This window comes from Malania oleifera, chromosome 9 (assembly GCF_029873635.1).
Source record: "Malania oleifera isolate guangnan ecotype guangnan chromosome 9, ASM2987363v1, whole genome shotgun sequence".
Classification (NCBI taxonomy): domain Eukaryota; kingdom Viridiplantae; phylum Streptophyta; class Magnoliopsida; order Santalales; family Ximeniaceae; genus Malania; species Malania oleifera.
Genome location: NC_080425.1, coordinates 9,519,461 through 9,543,103, shown reverse-complemented (window position 1 = coordinate 9,543,103; position 23,643 = coordinate 9,519,461). Strand labels below are relative to the sequence as shown.

General features: G+C 36.2%; 1 protein-coding gene across 4 annotated transcripts; it reads right to left on the bottom strand.

Moving 5' to 3' along the window:
* Window positions 1-906: 906 nt before the first annotated feature.
* On the bottom strand, window positions 907-22,349 carry LOC131164501 (uncharacterized). Of its 4 annotated transcripts, none has more exons than XM_058121749.1 (13): window positions 22,011-22,349; window positions 11,263-11,340; window positions 9,833-10,591; window positions 9,476-9,736; window positions 6,005-6,090; window positions 5,498-5,883; window positions 5,368-5,412; window positions 4,637-5,227; window positions 3,968-4,514; window positions 3,615-3,845; window positions 3,399-3,523; window positions 2,876-3,246; window positions 907-1,728 (listed from the first exon to the last, which is right to left on the bottom strand). In XM_058121749.1, exons 1-13 carry the CDS (start codon window positions 22,113-22,115, stop codon window positions 1,129-1,131), a joined length of 4,185 nt encoding a protein of 1,394 aa, XP_057977732.1. In that variant the 5' UTR covers window positions 22,116-22,349; the 3' UTR covers window positions 907-1,128. The 4 variants fall into 4 exon arrangements, with proteins under 4 accessions (XP_057977732.1, XP_057977733.1, XP_057977734.1 ...); XM_058121750.1 differs by lacking the exon at window positions 22,011-22,349 and adding an exon at window positions 12,859-12,983; XM_058121751.1 differs by lacking the exon at window positions 22,011-22,349 and adding an exon at window positions 12,869-12,981.
* Between the last annotated feature and the right edge of the window lie 1,294 nt (window positions 22,350-23,643).

The following is a 23,643-nucleotide window of genomic DNA, read 5'->3' as shown; positions in this document are numbered from 1 at the left end:
AATTTCCTTAAAGTTAAATTAATAGTTATATTTTTTGTCCACACTAACTCATGTTAGCCACACACTGATGATAATTTATTCCTGCTTACTAAGAAGTGTCTCACTCCAATAAACATTTCAACTTTTCAGGACCTACAGGAAATCAAGCTTAGAGAGCTTTGGGAAGGGATTAAAAATTATAGTTTAGAGGAAGTGGTTTGTATGGACTAAATTAACTTCGTTTTTATATTTCCTTGGGATGTAATATTATTACTTAGAGATATCTTTATGTTTGTGATGGTTAGTACTCTGGTATAGCATTTGAAGTTTAATTTATTTCCGTGGCTTATTTTGGGACTAAATTATGGAAAGTCTCATCCTCGACCCCATTGGGTTCGAATCATATGACAATTGTGGTATCAGAGATTTTAGTTATTTAAAAGTGACACTCTAGACCCCAATTTCGGGTTCAGAACGTTACATTACTGCTTCCGCTTGCTTTGTATTCGATGGTTGTGAATGCGCTCTTGTTTTGAACCACTATGTACTTTTGGATTGTTAATTAAATAAAAGGGCTTTAACTAGTATTGAACGGCCATCACAAGGTGTGAAGTGTTCTACCCATGACAACTCGGCATATTGACATGTCTCCTACTTTCACATGCTGTGACTTTTATATTTTTCAAATAAAGTAGATTTAAATATGGATGGGTAATTACAAGAAGTTCAATAAACAAAAAATTGCAAAGATCTCTTCATATAAGAAGTTAACCACTCATCTCGTTGTTTTTTAACACTGATTTTTTTTTCCCCATAAAAATGATAAGTTGAGTTTGACTTAACAATTGTTTTATTTAGAATTATTTTTAATTTTTTTAAAATTAATTCCTAAAAGCACAAAACAAATAAAGAGAATTTTCTTACACATGCCCAAGAAAGAGGTATCACAATCCTTGATGAACATAGATCTCATGTCCTGCATTAATCTGCAACAAACAAGAACAAAGAAAAACTGCTTCGGTTGGAAGATGGAAAACTGGTTCTGTATAAACTATAAAGATCAACGTTGCCAGATCCTTTTTTATACACCCAAAACATATCCATGTCAGGCCAGCTATACTATTTACAGTGCAACAGTTCTAAAAGCCGTCACCGAGGCAATGCTAGAGAAAGAGAGAGCGAGTCCGAGAGCTTGTCACCACGATCAGCATCATTATTTGTGTATGACAATGCTGGCCATTTTTCTCGGTTACTTTTCTTGTCCATCATCTGAGAAAAAGAAGGCAAGACTCCCCTTTTCATGGATGTTTCTTCACTCCCCAGTGAAAGCTCGAGATTTAGAGCTGGAGATCCCATCTGGCCCTCATCATCCGCTAGATGGGCTTTCAACTGCGAATGTGCATACTTTTCCCCCCACCCATCATCCAGCAAGCTTCGATCGACAGAAGTTAGAGAGCTACAGCTACTGGTGGTTCTTGAGTTCTGAATAATCTCCACACCGCAAGCTGCATGGTATCTCTGATCCTTAACGGGGGAACTAGGATCAATACTAACCATCCCGGAGGAAAGTCCACCACTCGAGCAAATTATGCCTTCAATGTCATCATGTTCACGTGTTCCATGGAAGCTCTTCATCTTCTTACATTCCCTTCCTACATCAACCACACCACAATCCTTGTCATTGTTGCTACCAGTATGCAGGCACGGTGTGTATCCTCCCTTCCTTGTCACAGGATCCTTAGATGGTTCCTGCAAGAAATATATGGTATATGACACATGCACAATAATATTACCAGACTTACTAAAAATGAGAAGAAAAATGCTCTCCAAAACTACAAAGAAAGGAAGAATCAACTCTCTTCTTTCTGTTCTCTTGATGGTCCTTTAAGAGAATAACAATTCAGAAAGAGCATTGATACTGCCATTGTTGCCAGCACGAGTATACTCCAAAGTGCACCCTCCCCCCTCTCTCTCTCCAAAACACCAAAAAAAAAAAAAAAGGGACACACACAGGCTATCAATACTGCTAATCTGGAATCAATTCAAACACAGCCAAAATTCATCGTCAAATTACTTTGGTGCTTGGCAAGCTCGTTTGAAGCAAAAAGCATTCAGATGATACTTGGAATCCCAAGAAATGTAGACCAATCTAATAAGGTACTCGCCTCATGTCATAAAGGCTGATGCCTGATTTTTAGACCATATAAGCAATGTACACTTGACAACAATCAATTTGTTGCAAGGCAATATCATCAGTAAAGCATTACAACATCCATCACAAGTATCACAAAGAAAAAATCGTCGAAGAAGAAATCAAATTTGTGTGTACGACTAAACATACACACACACACACACACACAGAGAATAATTAGTATTCACCATATCATTTTCAGAATTTCTTGGAAATTGGACTTACCAATTATGTGATTTCTAAGTTACAATAATAGTATTAATTGTTTAATTTTCCTACTTAAAGAACTTAAAAATCAAAAATAGCAGTCGGCATCCTAATGACTAAGCTACTTTGAGAGAACAACTAGTAGATGATTGAGATTAGGCATCAATGCTAGCGCATTTAAACCACCCCCTCCCCCCTAAATGGGTGAATCTGACGACATTGAAATATATTCTTATTCAGATAACTAATTTGGTGCTACCCACAACTCTGGGATCGCACAAATGCAAAGAGGAAATTTCAACAGACAAAATGTAAAATCTAGATGCCCTCTTAACTCATCTAACTATATGGCTTCCACAGATGCTAGGTTTTCCCCTATTATGCAAATGATAAATGTCTATCATTTAAATAGCAATAATTGCTGACTATTTGAGGAAAACGCAACAGCAGCAAAGAAATCATGTCTCATAAATGCTAAAATATAAACGCAAGCATTACCAGGGGTGTGCTTGTGCATTGCATATTCATAAATGATGGGAATGGCTCAGTTCTCACTGCCAGACTTGACAACGAAATAGCATCAACTCTGATTGGTTGCTGACCAAAATTTTTGTGCAAATCTGAAAGCTTCTTATTAGGAGAAAAGACTTTGGGTTCACTTATTGCATCTATTCTTCCGGAAGAAAAAGATGGCAATTCCTGCGAGGCAGCATAACTTGATGCCCCCTGTGCATCATCATCAGTGTTTTTATCCATGAGTGTCCCATCAAAGCCGGAGGCAAATATCATTTTTGGCGAAGAATTTTGTTCTGGGTAATTTGTTCTCCTTGCTTTAAACACACCCCATAAGAAATACAAATTATTCCAACCTGCAAATATATGATATATATCAGCAAAAAAGTATATGCAGACACGTGTAACCTCCAAATCAATGCATCATGTATGCACATGTGCTTGTGCACGCATGCTGGCATGTGTACTTTCACAATGAAACACTTGGACCATGGAAAGATCATCTTACGCTGGGATTTTTCAGGAAGCAGGTTTGATGAGAATATCAGCAGCTCAATCCCATCAACATTTCCTTTGAGAGCTAAATCATTCTTAATCATGCATTCCAACAAGCTCTTATAGTTTCTCCCATAGCTACACAAGAAACACATGGAAAAGTAAACAAACCTTGAAAAGAGGTATCCATTTTAATTATGCAAGCAAAAACAAATATTCCAAAACAAACCTCTCAAAATCTTCCGCAAAGAAGTACAGGGCAATGTTATCTTCTGTAGCACAATTTTCTGAGAACTGGATTGGCCATGTGCTAATGCGAGATACTTCCTCCAGAAGGACCCTGCAAGGAAACTTCTCCACTACTTCAAGCACTTTTGGTGACGCACAAGTTGACAAATGTGCTTGAATCCTGTCACAAAAACCTGGAAGCTTTCCATGCGTCTTCATCTCAAATCCGCCCCTGCAAGATATGACAAATACTTGAGCAAAAGGCACTCCCAAAACACACAGCGTGTATTTAGGTGAAACAGACAATCCTCAATAAACTGAGAAAGGAACTTCAAGAAATGTGAAAAATCATACTGCCATATGTAATCAATCTCTGGAACAGCCATCATAGAAGCAAGTCTAGGAAAGCTTCTGCCATAATGCTCTTCAGAAGAAGGAATCTCAGCATCAAACTTTGCTGCCAAAGGAATATCAGCATTAGACTTCGTTGCTTTGGTAGTAAATGCTGATTCTGTGAAGGCTTCAGCATCAGACTTTGCTGCGAATGGAATATCAGCATTAGACTTCGTTGCTTTGGTAGCAAATACTGATTCTGTGGAGGCCTCAGCATTCCGTCTAACAACATTGACATCTCTACCTTGCTCTTCATTTGTTGCACCAGAAGGACAGCAAATTGTGTTCGAAGAAAATCGATCTTTTGAAGCAATTCTGCCCTTCAAATTGAGGATTGGCATGGATAAACCATCAGTTTGGGTTGGACGGTTCCGCTTTTTGGGCAATTCATTCTTAGAAAGAACTTTTCTTGGCTTCGGTTTGTGAGAAGAATCAAGGCAACTAGTAGAAGGGGGAGCACCAACTGCTTTCAGTGAAAATGAGGACTTGCTCTTCACTCCAGATCCAGCTACCAAACACAAGATAAATTATCAGCATAAAAGAGAGAAAAAAAAGGAATATAAAAATCTGTAAATAAAGCAGAGCAGCAACGTATACAACCATAATTAACAATGAAAATTAAAATCTTACCCATGTCATGTGAAAGCTTTGAACCTCTATGAGGAAGATGAGCAGATAATTTTAATGAATTAGAAGTTCCATGACTAGGAACAGCCTCCCGACCCCGCAAATTGCTTCCAGAAGAAACCAGTGACTTAGTTTCATGATGAGATGCAATTTTCTTGTCTGCCTTTAATGCAGAAGAAACAGAACCAACCATTGCAGAACTTGCAGGAGGATGATCTAGCTTACATGAATTCTTCATCCGAACTGAATTCTTTCCTTTTCCAAGTCTTAATCTCTTCAAATCCTCAAAATTATATGACTTCGGAGAAAGCATCTTAACTTTTGCATCAGTCGCATTTGGACAGCGTGACCTGGCACTGTTAAATGACAAAGATTTACTCATCATTCTAACCAAGCCATCCTCTTTTCTGCCAGTGGTAGACCTGGCACCATTAAATGACAAAGATTTGCTCATCATTCTGACAACGCCCTCCTTTTTCCTGTCAGTGGTAGCACTATCACTGATGATTTTTATCTTTCTAATGTCTTCCTTTGGTAGTTGAACTTTCATTTTTGAATCAAGAACCTTAACTGTATTTGACTTGGAGGGAGCACCTGAAAAGCCAAAAAAAAAAATTTGAAGTTCATAGATTTCAACAATAAACTAGAAAGCAAACCCTAACAAACAACAGAAAGCTTCTTCCTCATGCGTAAAGTAAAATTTACGGATCAAAAATTATGTAACTGGTATTTACCAGGTGATGTCTGAAGCCGTGGTTGAACACTTGGAGAATTATAACCTGAAATAGTAGGGAATTTTCCAAACTACTATAAGAGTCGTTACTTAAAGTGCATATCAGATGGACTTTCTTTATTTCCACTTACCCAATTTTTTTGATGAAAAATCCCTGGACAAGAAACCTTTTCCGCGAGGGCTCAATCTCCTCGGTGTTCTATCAGTTGTTTCAAAAGCTCTTTTTTTTGTCACTGAGGTGGCTTCTAAATTATCCGCAGGTCTCTTGGCAGATAGTTGAGAAATAAAATTAACTTTGTTTTCTATGCTTTTCTCAACATTTGAATCTTTGACATCCACTCTTGTAGAAATCTTAGAATCAGAATTACATGTTTCAATTATGGATGATCCTATGGAAGCTCCTATTACTTTTTCGATTTTATCTGGCTTCTGCTTTTCAGTTTTATACTCAAGCGTGCATTCTTCACAAATCCAATCACCATCAGGAACTTTTTCCATCTTTACACGCATGCAGTAACTGGTTGACAGAAAGCAATATATTAAATATCACTTTCCAAGAAATGTATTCACAAGCTGTCTGTAAAATAAATTTTGGAAAAAAAAAAAACCAAATACAAAAAATGACACAAAGGACTCACATGTGCTCTGCCCCATCATTGCACTTGCTACAGACAGCAAGATATGCTTCCCGACCTACATCCCCACAAATATCACAAACTTTTACCTGTTTACCAATGAAACCAATGTTATTCCACAGGATGATTTAAAAAAGAAACAAAAAACAGAAAAACAGAAAGAACTATATGTGAGAGAATGTAGGTGATCAAATGAGTAAAACATATAGCACAACATCATAAAAGATACATTCTAATGATGCAACAATGACAATATGGCATCACCAAATTATATAGATATGATAAAACAAAACACTTGCCTCTAAAAGTTGCTTGAATTCCATTTTATTTCTCCAAATACACATGATGATGTGGAGATGTACAAAGTGAGATTCATAAATCCATCACCATACAAGAACATGGTTCAAGCCAAAGGCACCCAAAAGGACAAAAGGAATGATTAAAAAACAACTACAAGTTAAGAGAGAGAGGAAAGACATTATAAATAAGATGAGGCCACAAAAATGATGTTGATTGCTGGATTGAAAGTTCATCTCATGCCCAGCTTTCCAGTCAATTTTGGGTCCATACAATATTTGACACTCCAAGAAAAATGCAGCCAAAATATTAAAAATTTCATAAACAAAATTTAAATTTTTCCCCGCACCAATCGCGTTCACTTGTCATCAAACGGAACCCATACTTGAGTAGCAAGTTAGGAGTGGGATGAGTTTCCAATAGAACTGTCGAAATTATTTTCAAAAGAGCTCAACAGGAAAAAAAAAAAAGTATAAAGAATAAAACCACACGCGCACAACCTAGATAGTTCATATGGCAGTAAAGGGATTCAGATTGCAAACCCCAAGTCGTTGAGATTAAGGCTTTGTTAAGTAGTATAAACATGATAGTTTTTAAAATTAAAATAAAGAATAACTAGAGGGATAAGTTGTTAACCAACAGATTTTAAGTTGAAATCCATGGATATTAATGCACAATAATCCTTTAAGTTTTCAAAAACTAAAATAACAAAGAGGACTCAGAAACACATTGCTAATCAAAAGGGTTACCGTTGAAATCCCTGGATTCTCATGCGCAAAAAGTAGACCATTTTAGTAATTACTGAAATCAAAATTGAAGGGAAAAATAAGAACTGTTCAACAAAACAATTCTAAATAATATCAACACATTCAAAATTCAAAAAGTAATTATAAACTGGACTGAAGAAGCTTTTTTCAAACCATAAGATCTAACAGAATATTGCAAACTTCTATGAAACATAAACATACTACTGGAGAGAGTGAAACTTGATCATATAATCTATGAGTTCAAAAGTCCAAAAAAAATTGGGAAACTTTTTTAATTATAAAAATTATTTTAGCCTATACCAAAAGTTATAAAGAAGTATTAAAAAATAAAGGAGGAACTACAATTACAAACATAAGACAATAAAAAAGGAGAAACAAAAGGTGGCAACAGATTTTTCATTTAAGTAAATATGCCCAAATAAAAAAGTGAGCAATGAATTCTAAAATTAAAACATGAAACACATCAAAGCGATTAGAAATTGTATTCAGATATAGCACAGCAAGAAATTTATAATAGCTTTGAGTCTAAAACTAAAGCAGTCCTAAGAATCTCTTTGAATCTTAACTAAAGCAATCCTAAGAATCTCACTTATTGGTAACAAAGACACCCTAACAGATTTCTTGCTTGTACTCTGATATGAAAAGAAAAATATGCTCAATTTTTCTATAGAAGTCGGAAAATATGCTCAATTTTCCATGCAAGTCAATCAACTTATTTTAGGAGAGGGAAAATTTCCCAATTAACAGCAAGTTGGAAATTGCAAGGGAGAGAATTTAAGGTATTATAAATGTAATTGCCCATTTTATTTAACCTACACAGGGGTGTAAGTGAGTCAAGCTTACTAGAGATACTTGGACTTGACTCACTCTCTAACTCAACTTGACTCGATTCTACTTGAGTTTGAGTCGAGTTCGAGTTACTCAAGTATCTTAATGAGTCGACTTTGAGCTTTGTAATATTACTCGCAAGCCTAATTGAGATTTTTAATTTAATTATTTTTTATCATATAAGTCATATAACATATATTTTATACTCTTATTTAATATTAATTTATAACTTAAACAAGTTGAGCTTGAGTTTTAAGAATTTGCATCCGAGTTGAGTTTGAGTTAACAATTTTGAGATAGATTGAGTTCAAGTCAAGTCTCAAGCTTAAAATTTTCGACGTAGTTGAGTTTAAGTATCCCATTGTGTCGACTCAACTCAACGCAAACACACCCTAAACCTATACATAAAAAGGAGATAGAAGAAGAGGAGGAGGAGGAGGTGGAGGAGGAGGAAATGCTTAGGATTGTGCAGCAGCTATGATAGGTACAAACTGCAGTAGCTTCGATAAGGAGAGGCTTGGAAAGGAAGACCTACAGAGAGATTATGAAAGAAACTTAAACAGATGATCTTTTTTCCTATTTTTTGGTTGATGCAGACGGAAAGAAATAGGACGAGCTTTTGAGGGTACTGAACCTGTTGACTAATAGAGTCTAAGATAATAGGATCAAAACTATGTATTTTTCGATCAATGGGCAGAATTTTTTTAATACCAATGTTGCCATTGATTTATTGATTCTATCTCTTTGTATCATTGTTCCTGCACTTGGGTCACCCACCCCTGATGCACTGACGGATTCAATTTCATTTGCCAATGGGGATGGAGAGGAGGAGCAGGAAAATCGTGACTCATTGGAATCATGGTTGTCAACTGTTAGTGCAAGATTCTTTTTCCTTTCCAGGTCTGTTAGTGCAGGATCCTGTATTCTTAATAGTAGTAAATGACGAATACTGACCAGAAAATCTTAATGGGAGTTAGATCCAAAAGAATGCTACAGGATCAAGAATGATAAAATCAGCAACTCAATTTCCATGGTTCGAACTGAAGAACATGAATGTAGGACTCTTAAAAGTTTATTATAGTATAATAAACCAAGATGACATGGATCATGAATAAGAAGTCGAGAATTAAAATAAATAAATAAATCAAAACAACAACAACAACAACAAAATTAATTTTATTTTTAAATTATGTGGCAAGTAATTGAAATCATGATTCAATTTTCCAAATGAAGATAAGAGCAGCACAATATGAATACTCCATAGGCTTTCTATAAAATCATGACAGTATTACACATTAAAAACAACACATGCAACAGCACTATCAAGACCCAATCTACATCTCGCATGGGCATAGAAGGAAACATTTTGTCCTCATCAATACCAAACCCCAATTAATATCTACTACAAGAATAGAAGGAAATATTTTGTCGTTGTTGATCTGATCCTATAATGGACTCCACTTTTAAAACATGACCTTCTGTGAATGTCATAAATTCCAAGCATCCAATGCAACAAAACACATAAAAAATGAATAAATGAATAAATAAAAACTTTTTTAAAAAAATGAGGGAATGCACATACTTCATCCTCCACAATATCCAAACTGACAGGATGGCCAACGAGGTGCGATTGCAATGGGGGATCCTGCACTCTGCATACCTCAATCAAAGAACTTAATTTTTCAAGAGATCCATCTTCATCAGAACATTTCACAGCTTCATGCGTAGGCTCCACAGGTTCAGGCTCATTTTCACAAGCATTATGCTTGTGGCCATCCACACTGTTGGCTTCCAATTTTGCCAATGATGATCCCACTGGTTCCATGGAAGACTCAGAAGGTTCCTGGACACAAACATAAGAATTATCTGTAAAACTCTAGACAACAAGTAGAAAAGAATGCTATTTAGCACCAAGGGAAAATGAGTTAAGGTTCCATACCATTAGTGAGCTAGCAACAGCATAGAGATCCCTTAAGGAAGTAACCTCTGATGGGTCTGATTTGTTGGGAAAAATGGCAGCTGGTTGCAGTGCTTCTACTTTGCAATGACCACTACCCAGTTTTGAAGCAGGGCATCCACTCACTGCTTTTCCAGAAAGTTCTACAGATAAACTGTTAACTGAAGCAGAACCACATGGCAAATTCTTCCGCTGTGTTTCACCATTATGATCAGAAATCATCACATTTCCACCATCAGAAGCACTGATGCATGAGATGCTATCACCATGGCACTCATGACCATGAAAGCTATGTGAATCATGGGATTCCAAAACACCATGATTTTTTGCAACAGGGTTTCCAGTAGTCACATTACTAAGCATCTTCATGTCTTCAGGCATATCCAAATGCCTCACAGTAGCTTTACTTTCTGCGTTTTCAGAGAATGGATCATGACTTGAACACACACTGAGAAGGTTGCTTGTTTCACTACTTGCATGCTGCCTATCATTGCATACACTGCTTTTAGAAGGAGATAATAGGCCAGTATCATGAAAATAGCAGTGACTAGGTGTCTTTCCCTGACAGGCTTCTTTCAGAAACTCGCTAGCCATTGTTCCTATTTGCGATGTCATTTGATTGAGATGCATACAGGATGAGCAAGGGATGGAGTACAGATTGCATGTCCCAGGTTCAGCTCTCACATGAAATTTCTCATTAGAAAAACAGCTACCATGCGTGTGTTCAACTTCAAATGATCCCTAATATGAATATATTGAAAAGACAGAAGGTGTCAATATAAAACACTATAACCCCAATAACAAAAATACAAATATTTGAAGGAAATTTTTTAAATGGAGAAAGCCTAAAATCAACAAAATCAACAGCAACCAAAATTACCCAAACAGATGGTAATTTTGTTACACACACAAGTGCTTGACTAATACACATGCATCCATGCTTGCATGCATATAGATTTAGATATGCATGTGTATGTGTGCATGTATGTATGTATGTATGTATAGATGCATATGACATAGGTATGTGCGTGTGTGCATATAACAACAATAATTACAAATTATTTAGTTGCAGAATCAATTGCAGTATCTGCAAGCCTCTTATTAGTGCATCCATCAGTACAATTTTCAGGTTTCCATTATAGAGTCATATATTCTTTAGCAAGAAAGAGCCTTTATCAATACCATTCAGGAACAGCCATTAAGTCTCTTTCAGCAGACTAAAACCCATAGAAGAATAGTCATAAAAGAAAAATCAGCATGGAACCCCCGAAACAAGAGTCACTTCCATTTAGTAGAACTGAGTGCTGGAATTCCAGAATAGTCTAAAAACTCATAATCAAAAGGATATGAAGTCAACCAGAATCAGATACCAATTATTATAGAAAGACAACTAAAACCAGACATTTTCTCACCATATTTGTCTCAACAGCACAGCATGGCTCATCTTGAGGCCCTTGTATGCGACAACCCCCATGCAAGACTGGTGAAATCTAAAAAACAAGCCATAATCAATACAACTCTTCTCCTAAAATCAAAATAGTATAATATAGATATTACCATTATAAATTTATGACGAATTAGGTATAAAATTCCAAAAGCATAGCAAAAAGCTTTTTTCCATCAAAGAAATTTCCATCTAAATAAATGTGTCCATGATCAAAGGCAGGACACCTTTGATCATCATCAAGTGAATATATAAGCATAATACGCCAAACAGTAAGCCCTAAGCCATTCCATGAGAGGTCTCCAAACCATAAATTGAGTAGAAAGGGCTTAAATTCCCACCATACAGCATCAAACAAAACAGTGCCACAATAATATTTTCTATTTTTTTCCCCGGGGGGGAAGTTTGCTTTAGAACATACTTCCATATAAAATCAGAGCTATATTCTTTCTTTTTCCACATTGAATATAAGAAGAATGGAATTATGGTTACAAAGCATATAGCCATTCCCATCAATTTCAGTTGTAGCACTCACGTGCTTAAATTAGCAAAATTAAAGCATGAAAAACTTCACAATCAAACCCAAGAAGCATTTAAAAAAAACTAATTAAATTATAATAACAAAATTTATCCAAGAAGAGATGTCTAAAAAACAGAAAAATAATAAATCAGCATGATTCTGGCCACCCTTCACAATTTGGTGTCAGCTTGATATTAAAGAAGAAGTTGGGAATGTTATCACAGGATTTAGAGGAACTTTTGTCATTTACTGATATCTTGGCTTCTAATAAATAAACCATTTCATCTTGGATAAAATCTGGAGAGAAAATTAAGAACAGATTTGTATTGATCTCTTTTTATGTATTCGGTTCCTCCTAAAAATTAATGATAAGAGTATTAGTAATTAACATTGTCTTCATTTTCCAGATTTTTTTTTGATAGCTTCATTTTCTGAATTGCTCTCATGGTTCTGTGAGATAGTGTGAGAACTTAGGCCACACCAACAGCACCAGAAATTTTTAGCCAGCATTTATTCCACTTCCAAATTTGGGCCTTCATGAACAAGTCTCATTGTATTTAGTCCTAATAAAAAAACCCCTAGAAATTAAAAAACCAGAAAACTAGGAAATAATTAAGTTTGTTTGTAGAAAACCTTAATTCCTATTAGGATCCCCAACCAAATCAATGTGCAGTTGCCAACAAAACCCAAACTTCGAACAAAATGGTCAATCTTACACGACTGTTTCACCCGAAAGATCAATCTAAGTTTGAAATTTATGACATCGTTTACAAATAAAAAAGTACACAATTCAAAAACCAAAACACAAAAGAACCATATACACAATCAGGAACAAATAGCATACATACACACACACACACACACACACACACACATATATATATATAGAGAGAGAGAGGGGGGGGGGAGGGAGAGGGAGAGACAGGTGGGGGTAGCATTCAATTGAAAATAAGAAATGGTTCGCAAACCCCAATTAATAAAGTATAGAGAAATCAGGAAGACTGAAAGATTGTAGAGATAGAGAGTAAGAGAGGAGTGACAAACAGCTGCGTGCCTCTGGTTCCAAAATCTCACAGTAGTGGTGAAGTCCAGAATGCCCTAAATAGCGTGAGCCATGGGAAAGAAAAGAACAGGAAACTTATAAGATCAGAGAGCTTTAATGGTGTGAAAAGAGCCAGGCAGAAGCCTCATCTTCCGTTTTTTAGAATCTTAAGGGGGCAACGTGTTTTTCGCACTAGCGGCAACATGTTTTTTACACTAGTGGCAACGTGTTCTATGCGCACTTAGTCTGCTTTACCTATCCTCTTTTATCATATTCACACTAGTGGAAGAACATCAATTTCCTTTTCTTAATGTCTTTCCTCTTTTGGACGAGATATTTTATGTGAGGCACCAATTATGCATTCTTAAGTCTCATTATTAAAAGGAAAATGCCAGTTTTATACAAGACCATGCTTTGAACTAGGATTATTAGACTCAAATTTGATATTTAATGTGGTTTTCGGCAACATTAACTTGACACATTAAGTCATAATATCCTCCCCTTTTCCTATCATTAGCATGCGTCGAACAAAGCTGCAGGGCTAGTACTCCTTTAAGTGTTTGCCTATTTACAGCCTGCAATTTCCATATATAAATACATTTATTTATATATACATACATGCATACATACATGACTTGACCCATTACACTAGAAACATAAACTGTTTCCTTTCACAGCCATGGGACGCTTTTGGGGTTTAAAGCCAACTAAGCATACATGCTTAGTTGATTCAAAAAAGCACGAACCTGTATGTTCCCATGGAACCATTAATTTCAATGTAGGACCAATTGTAATTCAAGAAATATATAAATTAAATGAATATCCTACTTCAGTCTCCATAGCTCTGTAAATGCGTAAAATTACCTCTTTACCTAGATTGTGGAATTGACCAATGTCAAACTTGCATGTACCTAATAATTAAATTAATTATTAATTGTATTATATTTGTATTCTTGCAGGAGGTAAAGATTGGTGGTGCTCGCTGGGATTGGTCATAAAGACACGTGGCAGGGTCTCTAGCAATCTTGGTTCTAGCATGCTCTAGAGAGTCTCATCTTGTTGGCTTGAACAGGATACGCTAATGGGACTCTCTACCCCTTAGCCTTTTCTTAAGCTGCTCAAGCGTCCACATGTCATTCATGAGATGTGTTTCCTTTCATTTTCTTCCTTACCATGAGTCATGACTGGTTAAAAATCTATCAATTTTTTGCACTAATTGAGATGTGAGATGTCATTCTATTATTAGGAGGACAACATCTTACACCATTTTCCCTCTCTCCTATAAATACACTACTTATTCTTCAAGGGGAATCTCTAACACTTGAGAAATTAACACCCACCCACCCCCCTTCCTCAACGAATCCTTATGCCATCAAAACACCTTAACCTGCTACAATCCACATTTAACCTTCTTGGGAATTGCTAGTTCTCCACTATGTGCCCTCTCCAAAACATCTATTTGTTTGCAACAAATCTCCCCTCCCCTCTTAATAACCCCCTCCACATGCAACCTAATTTTAGAATTCAAAGCTGCCCACTCTAGCATTGTGATTTAAACATAGGCAAACATCTCCTATTCTCTTTTCACTTCCAAAAGCACCACCCATGTGTGTCAATGCTAAAAGCTTAAAAGACCTTACACACTTAGCGATCATGTAAAGCCTGACCAAGAACTTATCCCTTTTTATCTCTAAAAACTGGATATTAATTTACCTCAAGCTACTACACTAGTCCCCACAACCCCAAACACCCCCCCCCCCCCATAACCCAATTTCACTCTATTTTTTTATTATTATTATTTTTCTTCTTAAATTTAAGGTCAAGCACAAATTTATATTCAACCCTACAATCATTTGGCACGGGTACCTCATCACCCGCACTTGGGGAAAAAATTCACTTGAGCTGAAGTTCTCTTATAAAAAAAGGGCGTCCTCAGGCCATAAGGCTCCCCACTTTTCGAGGATAGGGGGAGTATCGTCCAGTGCAAGCAGCCTTACCCCTGATTTTATGCAAAGAATCTATTTCCTTCGACTCGAAACCGATGACCAACCCATCACAAAGGAGCAACCCTACAGTTGATCCAAGTCCCACCCTCTAGCTGAAATCTCTTTACAACAACAACAACAACAACAAAACCAAGCCTTAGTCCCACTAAGTGGGGTCGGCTATATGAATCCTTTTCCGCCAATTTATGCGATCATGGACCATTTCTTTTGATAGATTCAGAGACATTAAATCCTTACTCACTATCTCCTCTCAAGTTATTTTAGGTCTACCCCTACCCCTTCTACTGCCTCCCACAGTAACTAAGTCACTCTTCCTCACAGGTGCACTATAAGGCCTACGTTGCAAGTGTCCATACCATCTAAGTCGTCCTTCCCTTATCTTATCTTCTATAGAAGCTACACCTAACTTACCACGAATATGTTCATTCCTTAATTTATCTTTTAATGTTATACCACTCATCCATCTAAGCATCCTCATCTCGGCAACTTTTACTTTTTGGATATTATGTTTCTTCGTCGCCCAACATTCTGATCCATATAGCATAGCTGGTCTTATAGCTGTCCTATAAAACTTCCCTTTCAATTTTAAGGGTATTCTACGATCACATAGAACACTTGAAGAACTTCTCCATTTTACCCAACCTGCTTTAACTCTATGCATTACATCATCTTCAATTTCTCCTTCAGCTTGCATAATAGATCCAAGGTATCGAAATCTACAAGTACTATTTATTTCTTCATCATCAAGTTTAACTTTGTCTCCAATATTCCTCCTATCATTACTAAAATAACATTTCATATATTCTGTTTTATTTCTACTTATCTTAAAGCCTCTAGATTCCAAAGCTTCTCTCCATAATTCTAACTCAATGAAATCTCTTTATGTAACATAAATAATTAACCTATCATTTTCATTCTAATCAATGTTTTAAAAGGCGAAGGCATAAGGTGAGGTGTTTTGACCCTTAAGAAGTGAGGTGTAAGCCTTTGAGGCGTTGGGGCATAAGGTTTTTAAAATTTTTATTTTTACATAAAAATATATAAATAAATTACATATATTTTTTTAATTAAAGAAAAAAAATCAAAAATATAATGTAAAATAACTAATATACCTAGAAAACTACTTGTTGGCCATTAAAAAATTGCTAACTTGAATTCATGGCGTGAATCATGGCAAGAAATAGCTATAATATTACAAAGCTCAAATTATTTTCATAATCTCATATACAACTCTCAATTATTTTGGAAAAGTTGAGGTACAAGAGTTTTAGAAATCAAAACATATTATGACATTCCTTTTATATTAACATGTAGATAAGATTTCTAGCCAAGTCTAACATGGGAATCACACCCCCAAAACGCGTAAGCCTCAAATAAAAAGGCGCAAAAGGTGTGCCTTATGTTCAAATGTGCAATCTCAGCTGTAATGTGTTAGCCTTTTTTGGAATTTGGTATTTTAAATTGAGCCTCAAGGCGTTTTAGGCATGCTTTGCCTTGAGGTGAGCCTTGATTGAGCCTTTTTAAACATTGATTCTAAGAACAAAGTTGTTTATCATGGAAATTACATGCATCAAATATAGTCGTCAACTAAAACACATAACAAGTAGTGATTTTTCCAAGTGTTTTCAAGCATGCATTGACATGAGCAAGGCAAGACTATCTTGCGGCACATTAGGAAAAGTTATTGTCCAAAAGATGTGCTCTTTTGCTTGTGAGGCATGTCCATTAGGCCATTAAGCACCAAAGGCATACACCCCATGTGCCTTTTTGATGAGGTGTACACCTCAAAAGAAACCTATTCATTAAGGAGCACAGAGTTTCAATGAGGTTCAATAGCAGAACAAACAACTTATTTACATGTAAAACCATTTTCATAAGATTTTCCTCATAAATAAGAAAATAACCTACTTTTGAATTCAATAAAAATATTTAAGAAATCAGATTGACAAGGAATAAAACATCAGCTCCCCCCTTCCAAGATCAAACTTCAAAATTTTTAAGATTATATGGATATCCCATCACAATGCAAGGACACCCTTGTTGGGCTTTGTGGAGCCTAGTTGTGTTTGATCCAGATGATGACCCGACCCGAAATAATGTTACATGGTTTTTTAATGGGAGATTGGTCTAAGTCGTAGCACTCATGGACTAAGCTGTAGCGCTCATGGACAAGCCTCCTGGGGGTCCGGGGCCAACACCCCCTGGAAAAATTTTTTTGACCTGTTTTGTAGCCCATTGTGAATCCTGTGCGCAGGATATATATAGAAACCGTTGTTTTGGTGATTAGGGCTTTTTTTTTTACGCAGTTTTGAGAGAGGAAAAACTGTACTGTCGCACTCTGTATTTTTTTCTTGATAATAGTAAAATCTCTGCAACTCTATAGACGTAGGCAAAAATTTCCAAACCACGTAAATAATGTCTTATGCATGTGATTATTTTTTCTTTTGGCGTGTCTTTTTCTCTATTTTGTTTCTCACAAGCTTTTGGGAATTTCGTGTTAATTTCCCTACAACCCCCTCAAATCAAGGCTTCAAAAGAATAATTGAAAGAAAACTATTTAAAAATTGAAATATAAGGAAATATTATTTCAAAAAAACTAATTCTTAAAGCCTTCATCGAATTTTGGACAAAACAACATCCCAAACACACAAAACTTTTGAATTTTGTGGACAGTATACTAATTACCAACTTAACCCAACTTGATCCAAGACAATTGTAGACAATAAAAATGGTCATGAAAATAAAATTTTCTTATATAATTATTTTTCATCATTAGTTGGATCTTATCACTTTAATGTTTTATTGTCTTGCACTTCATTCTTGTTCTCCTATTTTTCTTGCTCTTCTCATTATTTTATAGCTTTGGGATTTAGGCCATGAAAACAATATTGTATGGAGTATAGTTATCTCTCAAATTAGAAGAATTATTTTAAGTCTGTAAGCACAAAATTACCCATAAGTAGATAAGAAAGATATTTTATTTTTCATTAATTGTATTTCCAATTACTCTGCTATTTAAAAATATATATAGAAATTTGAAAATAATCAAAATATATGGCATGGCTTATGGCCTCAACACCTTGAGATGCACTCATTAGGAGTTAAAAAAAAAAAAACGGCTTGACTTACACCATCACCTTTTAAAACATTGCATATAGTGAAAGAAATTCTTGTTCTCTCCAACTAGTTATGCAAGAGCACAACTACCAACAAAACTCGTGATGCTTAAATAGCATTATACACCATTATGGATAGAGGCAGAGTGGTGGTCAACAAGCCAACTCCAGGCAGTGACATGTACAAACTAACTGAGAAGAAACTTAAACACGCAACCTAGTGCTCCCACATCCCCAACAACACAATTCAATGAAACAGCTTCTCTACATTAAAGCAAGGGTAAAGCTATGCACACTGTGACAACCCTCCCCCTACACTCACAAAGCAGGAAGCCTTGTGGCTCAAGGACACCCTTTTTATTCAACCTATATGCCCACATAAACACCCGTACAAGATGAAAAGAGCTAATAGAGTAGCGACTCAAGCATTTGAAGAATCCTATTCAACAAAAAACTCTAGCCCTGCATGAGATTTTATATAGGCTTTTGTTTTGAATCTTTAAAGTCACTGATTATGCTACATTGTCTTCTTTTTCATCTTCTGAATTTTCATTCCTCACATTAACCATTTGACATTGTAGTCTTTCAAATAATGATTATATAAGATTCATTTCTTTAATTACACATTACATCTAACAACAGTTTGCATACACCATCACTGACTGGTCTCTTCCAATCTCTGCCCCTCCAAAAAGCAGCAGATATGTCAAAAGAATTGTAAAAATCATTCTACGCAATTGGTTTTCCAATATAATTATCCATGTCACAATTCGGTTGTGTTTGATAAAAAATCAACCACCTTTTGAAGTGGTGGTGGTCGTGGATTGACGATGATGAGATGAGTAAAATGGAATTGTTATCCTAGCTCCCATCAAAGGTGTACGAGTAGTTACCCTATTTTACAAGGGGTGCCCTATGAAATAAGGAGTGAGAGAGAATCATAAAAGTTGTAGAAATCGTAGAATAGGGGACAAAATGGGGAAGGTGAAAGGACTCATATTAAAAGAGAGGCGAAAATAAAGAAGAAGCAAATTAAAGGGAGATGAGAGTGAGGTAACGACACACAGAGAGAGAGAGAGAGAGAGAGGGATAAAACATAAAAGGCACAAGGGTCTATTCTAGCAGTGAACTATTGTACTGACATATTTAATTTGTTTGAATTGTGAGGGTCCTTTACAAATGAAACTAAACACATATTTATGCCATCTCCAATCCAAACTTATTTACAATTGATCCCAAATAGTGCCCAAAACATAGCTATGGTACAAGTTATAGATTCAAAGCATTAAAAGTAAATCACAAATTAGGACAGTTTCTAAGGATTAAAGGTCCAATTATTATAGTTGACTCTCACATGCCACGCTCAATGATTGCTTGCCTTGTCACCTAGTGACTAGGTGACCTCCTAAGCAATTGACCATTGTCGCCTGATGACTGTACAGCCTCTGTAAGATGGGTGGCTACTTTTGATTCCTGGGTCATCTGGGTGATAAGAGATTCGCCTAAACCTCGTAATTTACTGTTGCTTTGATGGGTAAGACAGCATTCACCCAGGAGAATAAAATGTGTGAGTATTACTTGATAAGGAATTGATTGTGGCAATTCCACATTTTAATTCCCTATGCAACTTTTCCCTTTCCTGGGCAATGTTTGTTTTACACCTCATCTAAGTAATCCTCCATTTAGTTGCTAAAACAACTAGGCAACAAGTGATTTGCCTCACCTAGTCAACTTTCCATTCTAATCCCTCGGGTATTTCCTTAACTGGGCGATTATCACCACGCTACAAGGGGGTGCACAAAGATGGCAAAAACAAGTAGTAACAGCAACAATTAGTTACAGAGTAGGATGCCTTTGAAGGAATTACCACCAAATGTTTGTTTCTTGTATTTTGAAAGCTCAAATTTGCATTGCTTCTATTTTTGCACTACTATTTCTCTTGACGAATTTGAAATAAGTTGTTGAGTGTTTTTGCAAGCACTGGGTTTGTCCGATAGAGATTATTACATATCTATTTTATGGGGTGGGAAGAATGGAAATGGTTTGTTTTGTAAACTTGCTGCATCTTTGCAGTTTTTGTATTTGTAAGGAATGCTCCTATTTTCTCCGGGAAGAAGAATTCAGGTTCTTTGCTATGGGAAAAGATTCAGTGTTTAGCTGCTTTATGGTCTTTTGCAGCAGGTTGTTTCGTCAATTAGATGTTGAGTTAGAATTATGGAGAGAAGCTTTGGAATCTAGAGGCTTTAGGATAAGTAGAAATAAATTAGAATATATGAAATGTAATTTTAGTAATAATAGGAGGAATATTGGAGACAAAGTTAAACTTGATGATGAAGAAATAAATAGTACTTGTAGACTTCGATACCTTAGATCTATTATGCAAGCTGATGGAAAAATTGAAAATGATGTAATGCATAGAGTTAAAGCAGGTTGGGTAAAATGGAGAAGTGCTTCAAGTGTGCTATGTGATCGTAGAATACCCTTAAAATTGAAAGGGAAGTTTTATAGGACAGCTATAAGACCAGCTATGCTATATGGATCAAAATGTTGAGCGATGAAAAAACATAATATCCAAAAAGTAAAAGTTGCCGAGATGAGAATGCTTAGATGGATGAGTGGTATAACATTGAAAGATAAATTAAGGAATGAACATATTCGTGGTAAGTTAGGTGTAACTCCTATAAAAGGTAAGATAAGGGAGGGACGACTCAGATGGTATGGACACTTGCAACGTAGGCCATATAGTGCACGTGTGAAGAAGAGTGACTTAGTTACCATGGAGGGTAGTAGAAGGGGTAAGGGTAGACCTAAAATAACTTGGGAGGAGATAGTGAGTAAGGATTTAATATCCTTGAATCTATCAAAAGAAATGGTTCATGATCGCATAAATTGGCGAAAAAGGATTCATATGGCCGACCTCACTTAGTGGGACTAAGGCTTGATTTTTGTTGTTGTTGTTGTTGTTGTTGTTGCAGCAGGCTATTTTAAAGGGACGCTCTTTTCAGATCTTTAGTGAGATTGGAAGGGTGTTTTATTCTAATTGTTTTCTAGTCTTTTCTGGATTTTTTTTCCCCCTTAGGAGGATGTCTTAGTCTACTCCTCCTACATTCTTTCTATCAATAAAATTTTTGATGGTTCATAAATAAGTGGAAAAATAAATGTTGACAATGCAAGCCATCAGATTTTTTCATCAAAACAATAACTGCACACAGACCAATATTCCATTGCAAATATTACATACAAGATGATGACAACATATTGAATATGATATATGCTTTCAAGAAAAGATAAATATTGAATATCTGAATATTTTTCGAAACTCACTTGGACAAATATGACCCTAAAAAATTTGGAAGTTTGAACAAAGTAAACCAAGAGCAAAAGCTCCTATGGATGTCGAATGACCGTGAAAACTGGAACTCATTAGCACTTATATTTGTGTCAGAGAGTAACAATTCATGCAAAAAAAAAAAAAATTGATGTTCAAACTAGACGAATATATATGTTGGAACTTGGAAGTAGGATCCGATTTGGTGAATTTTACTGCTCTCCAGTAGAAGTAATTGTATCTTGAATTTTGCCTCATTAATGAGTACCAAAGGAATCAACAAGCGTCGAAAGGAATTGCAATCCCATCATGGCACCCGAGATATGATCATACGAACAACTGAAAAACCCAATGGAGTTATCTTATCAACATTTCCGATAGCTACTCCTGTCATATGAGCATCCGTGGAGAGAGAGAGAGAGAGAGAGGCGCTGTTCAGTAATCATCAGTATATAAGAATTCCCATTGCTGAAGGTTTCAGAATGAAAATTCTCAAATAAAACCGGAAGCTGAGAACACAGAAGGGTACAATTGCAGCATAAATTCAAAGAAAAATCAAACTTCGAAATACCAAGCTATCATCCAATAACACAGAAGCAATCAATTCAAAACACAATTAAGCAATTCAATTTAATTCAGAACACAATGGCCCAAGTACAATAGAAAGTGTGAGATTTTAAAGAGAGAGGCAAATGGTGACATGCCTTCGGCTCCAAAACCTCATCAGTAGCATCGTAGAGCTCTCTCACAGTCCGTAGCTTGTGATTTCTCATCCTCCAAATCTCCTCCTCTAAGCACACCGTCACCATGCCCGATTGCCCCTATCCATCTCTCCTCAAACCCCCTCAAGAACTTCCATTCCTTCTCAAAAAATTCACACGCACCTGAAACACGCGCACAAACAACACTCCCCAGAAGCCCAAACCCCTCTGCCCTCTCTCTCTCTCTGTCTCTTTCTTTCTCTGCTATTCCTTTCTTCCCGCAACGTCTCTCTCTCTCTAGGCTCTACTCTCTCTCTTTCTCTCTCCTCTTTCAAGAATTGAATTTAAATTTTTATCTCTTTTTTAAATGCGCTGCTTTTTCGGGGCGTAGATTTTTCACTTAGCGCCAATTACGTGTTCGTAACTCTATGGCCGAGAACGACTTGGACCTCTCTCCGCCGTTGGATTGGCGCGCTCCTTGATCTGCGGTTCTGTGATTGATCGGACGGTGCTCGTTCGAGGGGATGGTACGTCGGAAACGGACGCTAGTACGGCTCTTATTTTAAAGCTGCGGATGTAGTAAGCAATGGGCTAAAAGAAAATTTTAAAAAACCAGATCGCGACACGTGCTTCGACGCGTGGATCGGGGGGGATCGGATGCTCCGCGGGATTGCACGACCATTTGTTAGGCACCAACACGTGGCTGAGTAATCGGGGTTCTGCCACGTGTCGAACCACTCGGGGTTGGTTAGAGTGCGTCACGATTGGGACGATGACGGTGTGGCTATCTTGCGCCGTGTACGCATGGGGGCGTTAGTAGGCTGCGAGCCTAGCCAGTAGGAGCTAGACACGTGGGATGAGTTAGCACGAGGTTGGATGAATCTAGAAATAAGAAAAGCCGCAATAAATAAATAAAAATACGTGGAAGAGTGTGATTGATAACTTTAATAAGGCGGTGGCGTAATCACATTTGTTTTTGTCAATAAATTTGAAAAGGGCTTTAAGTAATTAAATTTTTTTACTTAAAAAAGATTTTTATCATCGATTAAGGGTTCAGAAAAGGTTTATTTTCTAGAATTTTTTTTTAAAAAATTATTGAGATTATGGACTCTAATATTATCATATTTGTTTTGAGAACAAAATTAGATATTATAATAAATTTAAAAAAAAATTGCTCAAGCGTGTAAATTTTTTATGAATTAAATAAAAATTTTGTTTACACCCTCATGAAACATACCGTGAGATTTTTTTATGTAAGTCAATTTTATGGGACCAAAATATACTTAACATCTAGCTATTTTTCGAACAAAATGCATCCTTACACAAAAATATTATGAATATTTGTAAATTAGCTCATAAATGAGTTTAATCTAAACTTATTAAATAAGTTCAAACCAATCTTATAATTCCGCAACTCATGAGTCGAGATAAGTTAAAATCATTCATATTTAAGTTTGGTTTGATTATTAAACAAACTGTAAAATTGGATTTCCAAATTTCTCATTTATAATGAATGGGTCTGAACAAACTTTTATCAAACTGAGGTTTCGAGCCGCTTGTGAATGATTTAGCCCTTCCTTTTCTATCAATTAATCCAACTAAGGACACTTTCCTCGCATAATTTTAAAAACTATTA